The 15,583-nt window shown below is 34.9% G+C and overlaps 2 protein-coding genes across 2 annotated transcripts; both read right to left on the bottom strand.

The window, feature by feature from the left end:
• Positions 1–3,782: 3,782 nt before the first annotated feature.
• Positions 3,783–9,095, bottom strand: LOC106295823 (glutamine--tRNA ligase, cytoplasmic). The gene is made up of 22 exons (XM_013731817.1): positions 8,792–9,095; positions 8,594–8,644; positions 8,444–8,515; positions 8,206–8,305; positions 7,946–8,041; positions 7,767–7,828; positions 7,570–7,680; positions 7,405–7,497; positions 6,817–6,969; positions 6,656–6,711; positions 6,468–6,558; positions 6,297–6,383; positions 5,971–6,168; positions 5,785–5,883; positions 5,512–5,643; positions 5,278–5,414; positions 4,989–5,184; positions 4,802–4,902; positions 4,606–4,711; positions 4,443–4,532; positions 4,232–4,364; positions 3,783–4,097 (listed from the first exon to the last, which is right to left on the bottom strand). Exons 1-22 carry the CDS (start codon positions 8,912–8,914, stop codon positions 4,003–4,005), a joined length of 2,382 nt encoding a protein of 793 aa, XP_013587271.1. The 5' UTR covers positions 8,915–9,095; the 3' UTR covers positions 3,783–4,002.
• A 1,628-nt stretch (positions 9,096–10,723) lies between these two features.
• LOC106292734 lies at positions 10,724–12,093 on the bottom strand. Its single transcript, XM_013728383.1, has 3 exons — positions 11,195–12,093; positions 11,016–11,081; positions 10,724–10,925 (listed from the first exon to the last, which is right to left on the bottom strand). The coding sequence occupies exons 1-3, from the start codon at positions 11,954–11,956 to the stop codon at positions 10,920–10,922; spliced, it is 834 nt and encodes a 277-aa protein (XP_013583837.1). The 5' UTR covers positions 11,957–12,093; the 3' UTR covers positions 10,724–10,919.
• Positions 12,094–15,583: the final 3,490 nt, after the last annotated feature.

Genomic DNA, 15,583 nt, shown 5'->3' with positions numbered 1-15,583 from the left:
CTCTTGAACAAAACCAAAGACATGTATTTTTGATCCTCCTAAGTTCTTGGGAATTCCAAAATATGATCCCATTCCACCTAAATTTTGTATCCTTAAAATATCTCGTAATTCATGTATGATGGATTCGTCAATCTTGTGCCCAAATTGAATCAATGATTTTTCAAAGTTTATCTGCTGATCCGAAACCACTTTGTATTTCTTTAGAATCCTGAGAATTGTTTGACATTCTTCCCTTTGTGCTTTGCAAAAGAAAAAATTCTCATCTGCAAAGAGCAAGTGAGAAATTGGGGGGGCAATCCCTTGCAACCTTTATATCCGTCAGTTGTTTTTCTCTCTCCGCCTTTTTAATATTTGCAATCAATGCAAGTATACATAATAAATAAATAAGGAGATAAAGAATACCCCTGACATAGACCTCTGGAGTTATGTGTCCTTTTAGTTGACCATTTAATAAGACTTTGTACGAAGAGATACATTCCATCATTATTTTTTGTCCAATGATGCTCAAAACCCATCTTGTACAGTATCTCTTGTATGAACTTCCATTCAACCCTATCATAAGCTTTACTCATGTCCATTTTTATGGCCATTAATTTGTCCTGGCATGATTTGTTAGCTCTCAAACCATGGAACATCTCCTGAGTTATGAGGATATTATCCGAGATCAGTTTTCCAGGCAGAAAGACCGATTGTGTTTCTGAAATAAGTAAGAGAAGACAAGCATTTAATCTCTGGCATAACACCTTTGAGATAATTTTATATCCTTCATTACATAAACTTATGGGTCTAAGTTCTATCATCCTTGTAGCCCTCTCCTTTCTAGGGATCAAACCAATATTTGTAATATTTAACCTTGAATCCAAGTTTCCTGAGACCAAAAAAGATTGTTAACCATTTCCAATAAATCCTTTTTTATTAGATGCCAAAAGTGTTGAAAAAATAGAGCTGTCATTACATCCGGTCCAAGGGCTTTTTCTGGATACATCATAAACAGAGCTTGTTGTATTTCTTCTTCAGTTGCTAGCCTAATTAGCCGCTGATTCATGTGAGGAGTTATGGTAGGTTTAATCTCGTCCAAGAATTCTTCGAATTCTGAGGGAGAAGTTATCTGAAACAAATCATCAAAATAATCCACTGCAATATTTTCTACACCATGTTCCTCAATTATCCAGTTTTCTTGGGTATCATATAGCCCCACAATACTATTACGAGTTCGTCGTTGTTTTGTGAGGACATGATAGAATTTAGTATTCAGATTCCGTGATGTATGCCACATATTACGACTTTTCTGATGCCAAAATTCTTCATCATCCTTATATGCTTTTTGTAGCTTCCTAGATACTTCCAGTATATTCTCCTGAGTTATGTTGTTATCAGTTTGAACTTCTTCCAGTGCTTTTTGAAGCTCACTGATTCGTTCTTTTCCATATGAAGGATTATTCTTGCGCCATGTAGCGATCTCATGACAACAGTTAATGATTTTCGATACAAAATCCCATGAATTCTCTGGTGTCGAGGCACCCCAACCTCTCCCAATTGATTCCAATAAACCATCATGTCCAATCCATCTTTTGTCGAACATAAATTGTCTCCGTCTCCATGGAACTTTATTCCCAAGATAAGCTACTATTAGCTGATGGTCCGAGACCACCATCCCTAAATATTCTTTAAAATAGCATGGAAAACCGCATGCCAGTCTTCGTTTGCCAATGCTCGGTCCAACCGACATCGAACCATTACTCTATTTCTTTTTTCTTGCTTTCTTATTATTTGTCAGAACATTTGATTTCTCCGTGCCGGAAATTCTAGTAAACCAATATTCCTAATCATATTATTGAATGAGAGAAATGATCCGACACTCTGTAGAGCACCACCCTCTTTTTCATGATTACCAGTAATTTTGTTCAAATCTCCAATAATAAACCATGGATCTGTTTTGGCTAGTCCATATCTCGTTAGTCTTTTCCAAACTTGATCCCTCAATTTATGTACCGGTTCACCGTAAACAAAAGTCATGAACACCGACTTTCCAAGAGCTATTGCTTCCACATCAATCATTCGATTACTTGAGTATAGGATATTGACTTGGAACTCATTATTAAAATATAATGCTAGTCTTCCACCCGTACCTATTGGATCTACTATTACCAGATTATCATAACCAAAATGAGATTTAGATGTTTTGGGTTAAGATCAGTCCAAACAAAAAAACTCAAAACTTTACCATTTAATTCAAAAAAAAAAAGTCCTTGCAATTAGAACTAGTTTTAATATTAATATGTTATTTTAATATTTAGATTTAAACTCCAACAAAGAAAATATAAAAGTTGGAATGCACTATACTATTTAATCATCAAAAGTCATATTCTAAATTTGACAAATGTGCCTTTTTCTTTATGTATATCATGTTTTCTAAAATAGAAAGTATAGTATACGTTGTTCTTTAATTTATGTTTAATTATTTGAATTTTGTTAAGTTTGGTTTGTTTATAATATAATTTAACAATATATGAAAAATATTTGTGTTAAAGAAAAAATAATTTAAACTGATTTTGTTGGTGCTTATAATAAATGTTGAAACTAATATTTTATGGAAATTAGATGTTTAAAATGGTAAAATTGAACAATAAAACCTTATAATAAATTATCTCAAAAAGCTAGAAAAGTTTGAAAAGCTCTATAACCAACCATACTAAAACCAGTCCATACTTTAAATATAGACCAAAAATATTTTCCGGGACCGGACTCAAATATTTACAGATTTTAAAGATTTTGGACCAGACCAGACTAGTCCAATTGACATCTCTGCATGCAGCTTCACTATTTTAGTCTAATACAACAACATCACGACCGTCAGTTCCGGGTAATCCAAACGAAATGGAAATTGGAGAAACATTGGCCATAAACTGTTAGATGGTCAAAGTTGTTCGAAGATGTTGTTGGAATAGTGTAACCAGTCAAACTTACACACCAACGAACTCTGTTGTAACTAGTAATTATCAACCTAAGAATCACCTATTAACTCCAAGTCTCCAATTAATTCTAAGCTGTAGTTCCATGAAACAGTGTCTTTGGGATCAGATCACTCAAAGACACCTGCGAAAATCACGGTTCCCGGAACCTTGGACTGTCAAATCATGTAGCTATAGTTTTGAGTTAATCGGACGAACACATGTTTTAAGGAAAAAGGTAAACTTAAAAGCGTTGCTACAGTTAGATTTTTCTTTAAAAAATTATTTAACCAACAAAATTAGTTTACTAAAGTAAGTAAATAATCGTGTGTTTATGAGTTTTAGATAGTTTATGTAAACTTTGGACTAGTTTATTATATAATTATTATATTTTTAATGCCAGAATTAGCAATTGCAATTCCATATCCGAAACATTGTAATAAACCTTAATCCAAAAGAAAAATATTAAAAAGATGTGGCATACCAAAAGAGAAGATGATGGTTCATACTTCTAATCAACTTTACTGCATGAATCATTATCCTAAGTTGTCCTTAACGTAAAAGCATCTTGTTCCTTATTCCTTAGTATTCGATCCTCGTACTTGGCAACTATTATTCCTTGTGTAATTCACATGCAGGTAAAGTTGTGCTTCCATAGGAAGCTTTAGTGTTGTTAAGTGGATAACAAAACTGAATGATGTGTGTAGTAGAAGCAGCACACGTTAAACGAAACAAATCACAGTCCCATCAAAATAGTGCATTTTCGACTTTCAGTGAATCAGAGTTCACATGCGTAAAGACACTAAACTCTGTCCCTCTGTTCAATCTGCATAAGAGCTTTCTGCAACTTTTAGCGCCACTAATATCGACATCATTTTCTGAAGATTAAAAAAAGTTCCTTTTCTTGTTCCGAAAGATGAGAACTAAAACATAACAATGTTCACCATTCACTTGGAAACAAACCACAACGTGTGCGTATCAAACAAAGTTTTGATCTACTGTTTAAATAAAGTTTTGACCAACAAAGTGAGTTAATATGTGTGTAATCTTTTTACTTCCCACCTTTCCCATAACTGTCTCTGAGTGTGACCGTCCTGTTGAACACAAGTTTTCCAGGCTCAGAGTCTTTGTCCACCGCAAAATAACCTAAAGTATCACAAGTTACGGTTGAAACTTGGATCAGTGTTGGTTTTCAAGATTAGACAGAAAATATAAATGCAGCTTGTTGCTCATCTATGGATTGCAAGCCCTTTTTACGATCATGAAACAGAAAAAAGTACCTAGCCTCTCGAACTGGAACCTGTCCCCGACGGCAGTATCTTTAAGGATTGATACAGCATATGCATCAGAAACCACAACTTTGGAGTGGGGGTTAATGTCAGTGAGCCAGTCATCGTTGAGTTCAGCCGGGTTCTGTTATATGATTAAATACAATTTAAGCTCAGAGAAAAGTCTTTGTTACTATAACAAAAGCTAGAGAAGGATACATACCTCGGAGTTAAAGAGTTTCTCAAATAACCGGACTTCAACCTTTATAGGCTCCTTTCCTGGAGAAGATTCAGCAACCCAGTGTAGAACACCCTGCAGGAAAAGGGTCTGGTTAATAAGAGACGCTGGAATTGCATATATTTTAATGTTGGTTAATGAAACGAACCTTTGGCTTGGTCTTTTTCTCAGGGTCATACTCTGCATGAATCTCACGAATGGTTTCATTGTCATCAGCAAAGACAACATTGGTACACTTGATTGGGAAACCATATCTACAAAACGGAAGTACATATAGTCACAGATGAATCAAATTCAACGCCAGCGTAGTAATGATGAAAACGGAAGTGTCCTTTTCTATATACCTTAGCAAGACTGATTTACCAGGGGCGAGCCCATAGTAATCTTTTGAATCCTTCATTCGGAAGTCAGATTGGTCAATGTATACAACTCTAGAGAAGGGAACCTAAAAATCAACAACACCCAAAAGAAAGATCAGTAAAACAGAATTTTTTTCCATTACGTGTAGATTACTAGTATATGTGAGTTCACCTTGTAGAATGCAGAGGGGTCATCGTTCTGAGCATCAGGCCACCTTTTGGCATCAAGCTCCATAACCTTGTCTGATTCCAAATTGGTGATGACCACCTTCAGAGGATTAAGCACCACCATAGTGCGGGGAGCCGTTTTATTCAGCTCTTCTCTGATATGATACTCAAGACGACTCACATGTATCATGCTACCATCACTTCAATATCCAACAACAGGCAGCAGATTCAATGAATAAGATTAAGATAGGCCAAATCTTATGAGGGACTTGTGATATAGATAAGTAGCAAACCTTCTGGTAATTCCCATTCCTCGTACAAAAGCATTGATCGCAGTAGGAGTCACACCCCTTCGTCTCAGACCAGCAAGTGTCAAAAGACGTGGATCATCCCAACCATCAACATGATTGTTTGTCACAATGTAATTCAACTGCAGTAAAAGAGGAAAAATAAATGAGACAACCAGTATATGATACTCCGCATAATTGTTCACAGTTGTTCACTAGCAAGTTGAGTATTTTACCAACCTTACGCTTGGACATCACAGTGTTTGTGATATTCAATCGCGAATATTCCCACACATACGGCATGTAGAGATCCAGGGAATGTAATAACCAGTAATATGAAGCCCGTCGAGTTTCGAATTCAAGAGTACAGAGCTGCATTTTATGGAGATAAGAAAAGAAAAAGTTAGACGAGACAACAGATTGTAGATCAACAAAGATATAGATAAATACTAGGCTTTAGTATTGGAAACAAATAATGGGTCAGAAAGCCAAAAGACCTAGCAAGGAACATACCGAATGTGTTATATTCTCGAGAGAGTCAACAGTGCAGTGCGCAAAATCGTAGCTCGGATAGATGCACCATTTGTCACCAGCATGAGGGTGAGGTGTGAACTGCAAACCATACAAACAAATAAGATATCCAAAGAATGGGCGAGAACGCATTCTTCTGCAGCCAGAGATACTGTTTGTTTCACTTGCCTTTATACGATAGGCAATAAGGTCATACATATTGCAATTATCATTCTGCATATCCTGCTTCATTCGCAGTGTTGCTTTCCCTTCCTCAATCTTTCCTCGTCTCATTTCGTCAAAAAGTCGAAGAGACTCTTCAATCGGCCTGTCCCTCCAGGGACTATTCATTTTCTTCTCTCTGTACTCTTTTATCTCTTCAGCATTCTGAAAGTTAAAAAATCAATAATGTAGAGAGAATGAGTTCTGTGTGGAGTAAGCCGCAGTGAAGCTTAAAACTAACACATTAACGCTGACAGGAAGCCATATGTTTGAAGGTTAAAAAGTGTTTCAACCTGATGATCAACATAAGCGTGACCTCTCCGAATCAATTCGACTGCCAAATCATACAATTCTTGGAAATAATCACTGGTGTACGTAATCTAGAAGAAAACGATGGAAAGAATTAGATAGAAATAAAAACACAACAACAATAATAAAGGTTTCCGTACTTAAAGTAAAAATACCTTGAAGGGTTCCCAGCCCATCCAGTTAACAATTTCTTCGATATGATTAATGTACTCTTTCTTTTCTGCTTCGGGATTTGTATCATCATACCTGAAAAAAATCAGATGTTTACAAGAATCCTGAAATATGTCGTTATACGAGAAACAATAATTGCTATGGAGACGTAAAAGAAAAGAAGTATTCTTACCTTAGATAACAGCAGCCTCCGCGCTCCTTTGCAAGACCAAAATCGACAAACATAGCCTGAAAGAACAAACATTGGAAATCACAAAGAAAAAAAAAAGATAGGTCTTACATTACATACCATCATGCAAAGTATCTGACAACCACATTTTATGCCAATCTTACCTTTGCATGTCCAATATGTAGATAACCATTTGGTTCAGGTGGAAACCGGGTATAGACTTTCCCTCCAGTCACCTTGAGATGTTTATCAAGCACTTCCTTCTTATTGTTACATTTGAGCACAGAGCCATCGCTATAAAAGACTTCTGTGTGAACCTGAGAATATATATTAATTAATGTTATCTCAATACTGCTGACCATCGAATCCCTATGAGCATAGCATATATTACATGGCAATGCCATAAATTCACCCATGAAGAAACGAGAATATCACATCAAACATATTGGCATCGTCCAAACGCTAAATTTTTCCACTTTTCCAGTTTCACAAAAGCTGTGATGTGCTTTTTAAAATCGTCTAAGAAGTTTTCCTAGATCACCAAATTGAACAGGCGCAAGCAATACAGGTAAGATCTATTCTACTCTTGCTACCATCTAATCTGCACCTAGAAGTACATAATAAAGTGGGAAAGGATTCAAAAGTGTAGATAGAAGTACATAATCAAATGGGTAAGGATTCAAAAGTGTAGATCGTGGAGTTGAAAATCTAATATAACAGAAGTATCGTCAAACCAAAAAGCAGCGTGGTACCATCAAATTTTGCTCTGGCTGAGGGAATATGGAATATGGATTAAGCTCCTCTTCTGATGGCTCTGGGGTAGCTTCCACAGCAGCTTTCTTTTCCTACAAATATGCCACAAACATGAAGAACTAATGAACACAAAAGAAAACACATTACAAAAAAATTCCAATTACCTCAGCTTTGGCAGCAGGTTTCTCCTTCTTTTCCTTCTTTTTTGTAGGTTTTTCATTATCCGCAGCAGTTCTCTCACCAAGCAGTTCATACATTTTTCTGTCTATGACGTCCTATTACAGAAATAGGACAAAATAAGAAAACTAAGATTTCGTTTCTGGCTAGCAAAGAAGGCAGTGTGCTAAAATGGTTAGCTCACCTTTACAATCTTAGGATCTGCCCAGGGCAAACTTTTCCGGACATGTCCAAGCAATTGACCCACTACACAACAGAAATACATCAAGTTCAACCAAGAAACATAATAAGGTGATTATGTGGAAAAAAATATAGAAAAATGCACAGAAGGATATGCCTAACAGGTAAAGCGCACAGACTAACCATTAGTTCGGTAGCGCTGCTCCGATATTGTTTTCTTATTCTCTTCAAAAACTTCTCCAGCTGCTTTCTCAATGTCTTCTACAGAAACTTCAACCCCTGTTTAAAAAAAATAATGAAGATCTCATCTCCAAATCCACAGAAAACAAAATAATATATAACCTCTCAGCAACCATTTTAATAAAGAAAACAGAAACCCTATACATGCTAGCATTGAGAAATAAATATAATCCCGGCTAGTAAGAAGACCCAAACGCTCTTACCAACACCACATGCCTCCTCAAATTCATCTAGCTTGAAGTCCTCAGCAGCGTGATTGTCAAAAAACGAAACTGCAGCATCCAATTGTGCTGGAGTTTTAATCTGCAGATTCATCACACAGAGAGGATCAAAGCAAAATTCGCCAGTTTTCCCATCAACAAAACAGAACCAAACCCCACAAAGGACTGAGGGATAACACTCCAGCTGCAGAGACTATCAATAGAGGTGTCATAAGCTAACCTTGGAGGAAACAATGTAACTGAACAATGTAGGACGATGCAGAAGAAGATTTGAATGGTGCTTAGTAGCGACCTGATTCACATAAAACCCTCAATAAGCTTCTCTCCAGCATTGATACAAATTAAAAACGTTAATCAGAACAAATCTAACCGTGTACAACAGATTTCCAGTAGTTCGATCGCATCCGTCAGTTACACCAGCCTGTACACAAGATAAGGGAGCAAGCCAAGTGATATCAAATTAAATCAGAAGCATACATGCAAAGAATCCAAATCATCAATCAAACTAAGAATTTCGAATTGAGTTCATAAAACTTGGATTCAGTCAACGAGGAGCTAGAAACGGCACCTCGTGGATAACGGCGGTGAGATTAGCGGTGACCTTGGGGTTGTTGATGGTAGTGGTGGCGGTTTTCTCGTCCAGACCGATGCTGAGGAAGAGCTTCACAGATTCATCGGCCTTGAGAGCCATGGCGCCGAAACTGACAAAAGTAACAGAATAAGGGATGCAAGGAAACCGACGACTTATTAGCTCTAGGGTTTAATGCTGTGGACGAGACGTTCCTTTCTTTCTTCTCCGGTTTTATCAAATCTCTAAAGTGACCGACTCTTTGGTTTGCTCTAAACCGAAGATGGCTAATATAAAACTAAAAAAGTACGCTTGGACGTTCGTATACCATCGGGTTTATCGGTTTTAGACTTTTAGGATTCAACTTCATAAACCTAATCTGACTTTTTTATATACTGTAGATTAGGTCAGATTCAACTAATAATATTTTAATTCAAACAGATTTTATAGCTTTTTTAAAAAAAAAAAAATCTTGTTTTTTAATTCCTATTAGATTCTGTTAATAATAATGTTGGAGTATTTTTACTATTGAATCTATGCCTAGGACTTATTATTCGAGATTCGGATTCGATCCGAGATTCGCTCCAGATCTGCTCCAAAAATAAGATATCTGGGGTATCCGGATCCGAATCTGGATAGTAAAATCTTGGATCCGTCCAAACCAAATCCGGATATCTTAATTTTTAGATCTGGATATCCGGATTCGGATCCGTATTTTTAAAACACATTAAATTTTTAAATTTCATTAATATTTATATTTTGTATATTAATATTTATACATATAAATTAATTTTACAATATTATAGACATATATATATATATATATTGTATAAATATTTAATTGATGTGTTATTTTTTTAAATGTAGTATTTAAAAAAACATTTTTAAATTATTTTTACGGATCCGGATCTGGATATCCGCGGGTAATAGAATATAGAAACGGATATCCGAAATCTGGATATTCGGAAACCAAGAATCCGGATCCGGATATTAAATCCACGGGTCCGACGGATCTGGATACCTTAAATTTCTCGAATATCCAGATCTGTGTCAGGCCTAATTGAATCAAAATAAATATAAAATTAAGTATTTGAAATATTTATTTAAATTTTATTTTTAAATAAATATATAGTTTGAATATTAATCAATTTTTGAAGTTTTTGAATCTATTAAAATTCAAATTTCAAATTGGATTCTAACGATATCATCTCTCTCTGTCACTATAGATAGAACACATTACCCACAAGTTCAAGTGGGCATCTCAAAAGCCCACAACTCTTAACAGATCGGAGTTTAAGTTATACTTTCTTTATGTGTTGCTTCAAATTACTAAAGAAGATGGCTATAAATCCATCAGTAATAGAGGGGCCAACCAGAGCCCACCTTCGAAGAGTCAGGTCAAGCACGGCGACCGCTTAACCAGACTTTAGCCTGGTTAAACCAAACCAGGAAGCTGTTAACCAGCAAGAACGAGTCAAAGCACTAAAAGCTCCGGAAAGCGGAAACGAAGCCGACGCGGGAAAAAAAGTTAAGCCCCACACCAAAACCAGTTGGTACTCTCAACTTTGTCCTAGGAATCAAACCACACTTGCAGCCTTTTCAAGTTTAACGATCTGCGTTTCTTCCAAGCATAGAAGCTTAAGGAGTCCTTGCACAGACTCAAAGAACATTGAGCCAGAAAACTCTCTTCTTCCTTCAAACTGTCACACATTAAGCTGTTCCTAATATCTCTCACAAAACATTTTTGTTTCCTTTGTAGGTGCACCAATGACCATAACCGAAGATGCGAAGCGTAAGCGATAAATGAAGCATGTGATAAATCTGAGATCTAGAGTGACCGCTCAAATTCAAAGTAAGAAAAAGTATTTAACAACATTTAAAACATCTATGAAGCTATTGTTTCTTGGTCTAATTTTTTTTTTTTTTTTTTTTTTGTGAAATGAAACTCATGTATTAATCAACAGGAACCTACACGTTCTCCATAGTTTTTTTTTGTACAGTTTATTCAGAACAACTTGACAGGAAATAAGAATCACTGAGCAAACGAAGGAGCTTCAAGACTTGACCGACTTTCAAATATTTGACAACTCTTTGAAACTTCAACGGCAACTGAGTTACACAATCATCATCATCTCTGCATAATCAGTAAAAGCAAAGAGATTCATAACTCTTTCAAAACATAACAACAAAGCCTTGATGATGATGAGGATCATGATAATCTTACCTTGGTTTCTTCTACCTTATAATCATCAAGCGTCACTTCAGTCAGATAAAACGCAGGATGCAAGCTCTGTAGCCACCAGGAAACAAACAAACAAAGAACCCAAAATTCAATCAGATCAGATCAATCAAGAATCTGAATCAAAAGCTTTAACCAAAATTTGCGAAAGCCCAAGACTTTACATCGAGTTTCTTCTGAACGGTCCTTGGCCGCTTCTTCGGCCGGCGCGGTGGTCGGTGACCCACAACCGCCATGAAATCCTCCTCGATTTCCTTCTTCGAAAGCTTCACGGAGAACTTGGGCCGCACCGTCATCTCCTTCGCCGTCGTCCCGGCTTCCACCGCTCCGCCTCTCTCTTTCACAACCCTCGTCGGATCGTTTCTCGACGGCGGCGGCGATGGATTCACTATCCTCTCCTCAGCTGGTTCCTTGCACGCCGCTCTTCGTTTCCTCAGATTCCACGGCTTCACCGGAGAAACCTCTTTCTCCTCCTGACCGGAGCCATCGGTTCTCCGTTGTTGTTCTTCGTCTTGCTCCCCGAGAGCATACATCGATTGAGTGATCTTATCTCTCACCGTCTTCAGATCCGACATGATCTTCACCCTGAACTCCTCGATCCCTTCTTCCTCCTCCACGCCGCCGTCATCCGTAGATTTCAACGGTGCGGTCCTCAACCGGCGATGCTGGTTTCTGTTGCTGCTCCTGCTCCGATGTTCAGCCTCGCCGGAGGCGGGGATCGCGACGGAGGAATCAGAGAATCTCAAAGGCGGAGATCGGCGTCGGAGTCGGTGATCGCCGGAACCGCCGCTGCTCACGGATTCGATCTTCGTGCACGTGAGATGCCGCTGACTCCCCCACTTCAAGCTCGGGAGCGTGAAGTTATGGAGGGTCTTGGGTCGCTCCGGTCTCGCAGTCGTCGTCGTCATCTCACCGCGAAATACCATTGATCGGTGCACTCTATCAAAAACGGATTCAATCTCTTCTCTTTCCCGCCGAAACTCAAAGGTTTTCTCGACTCTTTCCAGGAACGCCGGAAAGTTTTATCGGCGGTGATGTTTTTTCTCGGCTTTTGCTTAGGATACCGTCAGAGAATGGCCAAAGCTTTGTTTATATATATACGGGGGGAAGGAGAAAGATTGTAAATCCATGGTTGATCGGAGGGTATTTTCGGAAATGTACTTGATGCGTTCGCTACAATGCGCATGTACTCGGGGTTTACATTTTCCCGGGTTCAGAAGAATTTCATTTTTAAGTGATCGATGACTTATTAGCCGTCGGTTGTACTTGGTCTTCCATCTTAGCCGTTTATTTTAACCCACCGCACCATCTCAGTCGGAATCATTCCTGTCTTCTTTTTCTCCTCATCTCCTCCGTTTACAAAATCATATAATCGGGGTAATCCACTTTTACTAGGTCAATTTCATATTTTAATATGTTACCAAATTTAATTTTAGTAATTTTTTTTGTTAAGAAATTAATGGCTTATAGGATATGATGATCTGGTTACTAAAAAACTCTAGGATTTTTAATACTAATTAAATATTTTTTTTAAAAAAAAATATATATATATATATATATTATACAAACTATGAAAAAAAATCGTATGGTTTTATTTGCATTAGCTTGGACGTTCTATAAAATTTGATGATTTTACTTGCCCAATGCTAAAATTTCTTATAAATTGTTCTCCACTAACTTACGTAATTATGCATAAGTTATTTTATGAAATTATAACCCCAAACTTTCTTGCATACAAACATTAATAGTAATCTACCTATTAAAATCTTTCTAAAAAAATTACTTTTTTTTGGTTGAATTAATTTGTTCTATGATTTTTACTGGAGGGAAAATAATTTAATTAAAATTGAATATAGCTTTCAAGAAATGAATATATGCATAACTTGAATTTGATTATATGTTCACAATATTAAAAATGACATACTTAGTAACATACACAAGAAAAATGTTATGATACAAATTTTCCAAGGAATTTCAAATTTAATGTAACTACAGTTATATATCAGCGTTGATGAGTTTATGTGGCTTTTTTAGAATTGGTCTCTGGGTCTATGTTAGATAAAATGCTTCTTCAGTTTAATATATCATCAGGTTTACTAAGCTGGAACATGTCCTGCTCAAGAAACAAATCTCTAAACACTTCTCTTTTATTAAAACAGAATCCAACCCTCGGATCCAACCTTTCTTTTGTAAGTTTTTAAACTAAATACATTTTTTTTATTATATAGTTAAATTAACTCTTCTAATTATGGTAACATTATACTACTAATTGTGTTTCCAAATAACACAATAACTAATCTTATGTCCAAAAAATATAAAACATAATGTCATACATTTTTAATAAATTTTTTTATTATTTTCTTTTAAATTATTTGATTTAAAACTACTCAAATATTTTTATAAGAAGTTAAAAATAAAAACAGAGGGTTTAGATACTACAAAAATCATCTAATATGAAATTAATTAAATTAGTAGATTATTTTGTTTGTAATTTCATAAATAAAAAATCACATTTCTTTAAACTTAATAAATATTAGTTATTTTTTTGTCAAAAGTATTAGATACTTATTCTTAAATCGTTTTTATTCTCCAAAACATATAACTATATATGCGAGATTATGCTTGGTTTAAGTTGACATTAAATCGTTTTTTACAAATAAAATGTTAGAGTCAATAAATTAATATCAAACAAGTTTATAATTAAATTTGTGATATATACTTATTTGATAAAAATTTAATTATAAACTTGTTTGATATTAATTTATTGACTCTAACATTTTATTTGTAAAAACGATTTAATGTCAACTTAAACCAAGCATAATCTCGCATATATAGTTATATGTTTTGAAGAATAAAAACGATTTAAGAATAAGTATCTAATACTTTTGAGTAGCCAAACGATTTAATTATAAACAAATATTTTATTAAAACTTCGTAACCAAACGGGTTGAAGTAATTTTAAACAAAATTAAGTAATATATAAGAAACATTTCCTATTTAATATAGCTTAGACTATGATCCGTGCTTAAAGCGAAGAAATATTTTTTAACAAAATATAATTTACAATATCAATAAATTTTAACATTTTTTATAAGTAATGTTCTAACATTTGTATTTTAGTGTATTTTAAAACCATATCCTACCCTTGGACCCAACCTTAATTATAATTATATGGTTTTAAAATACACTAGAATAAAAATGTTAAAACATTCATAAATTATATTTTGTTAAAACATATTTCCGTGCTTTTAATCACGGTCATAATCTAATTAAATCTTATATTTAATATGGGTCATAAACATGTACTAAGAATATATTATAATTTAAAAATAATTTGAAAAGTTTTCACATGTATCCAAAAGGTTAGTTTAGAATTATGACTACTTAACAATTAGAGAGATAGAGTTTATAGTCAACTTTCCATTTTTTGTTTTTTAGTGTTTTGTATTATAGTAATGAAGTCGAAGATCATATAACAAGGGATACTTAACTTTTACAAGCTTCTCAGAAATAGAAATGTGAATTCAAAGATAAGACTAGATGTAACTTTTGGTATAATATCTATAATATTATTTGAGAAATCAGTTTCCTACGTGTTGCGTTTACGTTAATTCTTACGACGGTTATTTACATAGATACCCTTAATGAATTTAAGAGATTGAATTTAAATACTATTATTAATCATTTTTAGTTTCCATTTCATTTTTTTTTCAAGTAACATATATAATAAAAAGGAAAAATTTATAAAGTTTAAAAACAAATTTAAAAACGAAAATATCTGTTTATATTTTATGATTTCATTAAAAAAAAAGTTCACAAAATAGTAATATTCTGTTTAAAACATATTTTTACATAAAAAAATATACGTTCAAAATAATAAACAAAATCATTTATTTATATCTCTCAATATATAATAAATATATTTTCAAAGTAATAGAAATATTTTCTTTTTATACATCTATTTTCGGACTTTTTGCAAAATTGACCTACAACTCAAAGTCAAACACAAAATTAACCTCTTTTTTTTTTGGAAATTGTTTTGCCCTATTCACCCCACAAGTTCATATAATTCACGAAAATGCCATCCATTTTTTTTTTTTTTTCAAAAATGATATTTTTACTCTCTCACCCTCATCATCTTCAAGTAATTACAAGATTGTCATTGTCATCAATACTCCAACCACCATGAACAACCAATTTGAAGCTCTTGATGCTCCCAAAATCGAGTTACACTTCTTCTTTTTCCATTCTTGTGAACTAACACAACATATCTCTCACTTTCTCTCAACAATGAGCTAAAAAAATCCAAGATTTTGATTCTACATTTTTTATGGTTCATAGAGTCATAGAAGGTAACGATTCTGGGTGGGTCACTTTCGTTTGAGATTCTGTGTGCTTGGAGAAGCCTTATGTGTGCTAAAGAAGTTATCTCACCAATTTAAGGTATGACATCGAGTGTTTTTCCAGATCTGTTTGTCAGACGACTTACATGGGAAGTCGTCTGGCTGTAGACAACTTACCTGGAAGTCGTCTGGTCAACGCAGAGGTTATTT

The sequence above is a fragment of the Brassica oleracea genome, chromosome C5 (genome assembly GCF_000695525.1).
Source record: "Brassica oleracea var. oleracea cultivar TO1000 chromosome C5, BOL, whole genome shotgun sequence".
Classification (NCBI taxonomy): domain Eukaryota; kingdom Viridiplantae; phylum Streptophyta; class Magnoliopsida; order Brassicales; family Brassicaceae; genus Brassica; species Brassica oleracea.
The sequence above is the reverse complement of the archived record's forward strand: the minus strand, read 5'-3'. Positions and strand labels throughout refer to the sequence as shown.

Bases quoted from the DNA above. Each gene is read 5' to 3' on its own strand.
- LOC106295823 (XM_013731817.1), bottom strand. From the start codon at position 8,914: ATGGCTCTCAAGGCCGATGAATCTGTGAAGCTCTTCCTCAGCATCGGT. The intron at 8,042-8,205 runs GTAAGAGCGTTT...TTTTTTAAACAG, and splicing joins TGAGGAGGCATGTGGTGTTG to GGGTTGAAGTTTCTGTAGAA. The intron at 7,498-7,569 runs GTAATTGGAATT...GCATATTTGTAG, and splicing joins AACCTGCTGCCAAAGCTGAG to GAAAAGAAAGCTGCTGTGGA.
- LOC106292734 (XM_013728383.1), bottom strand. From the start codon at position 11,956: ATGGTATTTCGCGGTGAGATGACGACGACGACTGCGAGACCGGAGCGA. The intron at 11,082-11,194 runs GTAAAGTCTTGG...TGGTGGCTACAG, and splicing joins CCGTTCAGAAGAAACTCGAT to AGCTTGCATCCTGCGTTTTA.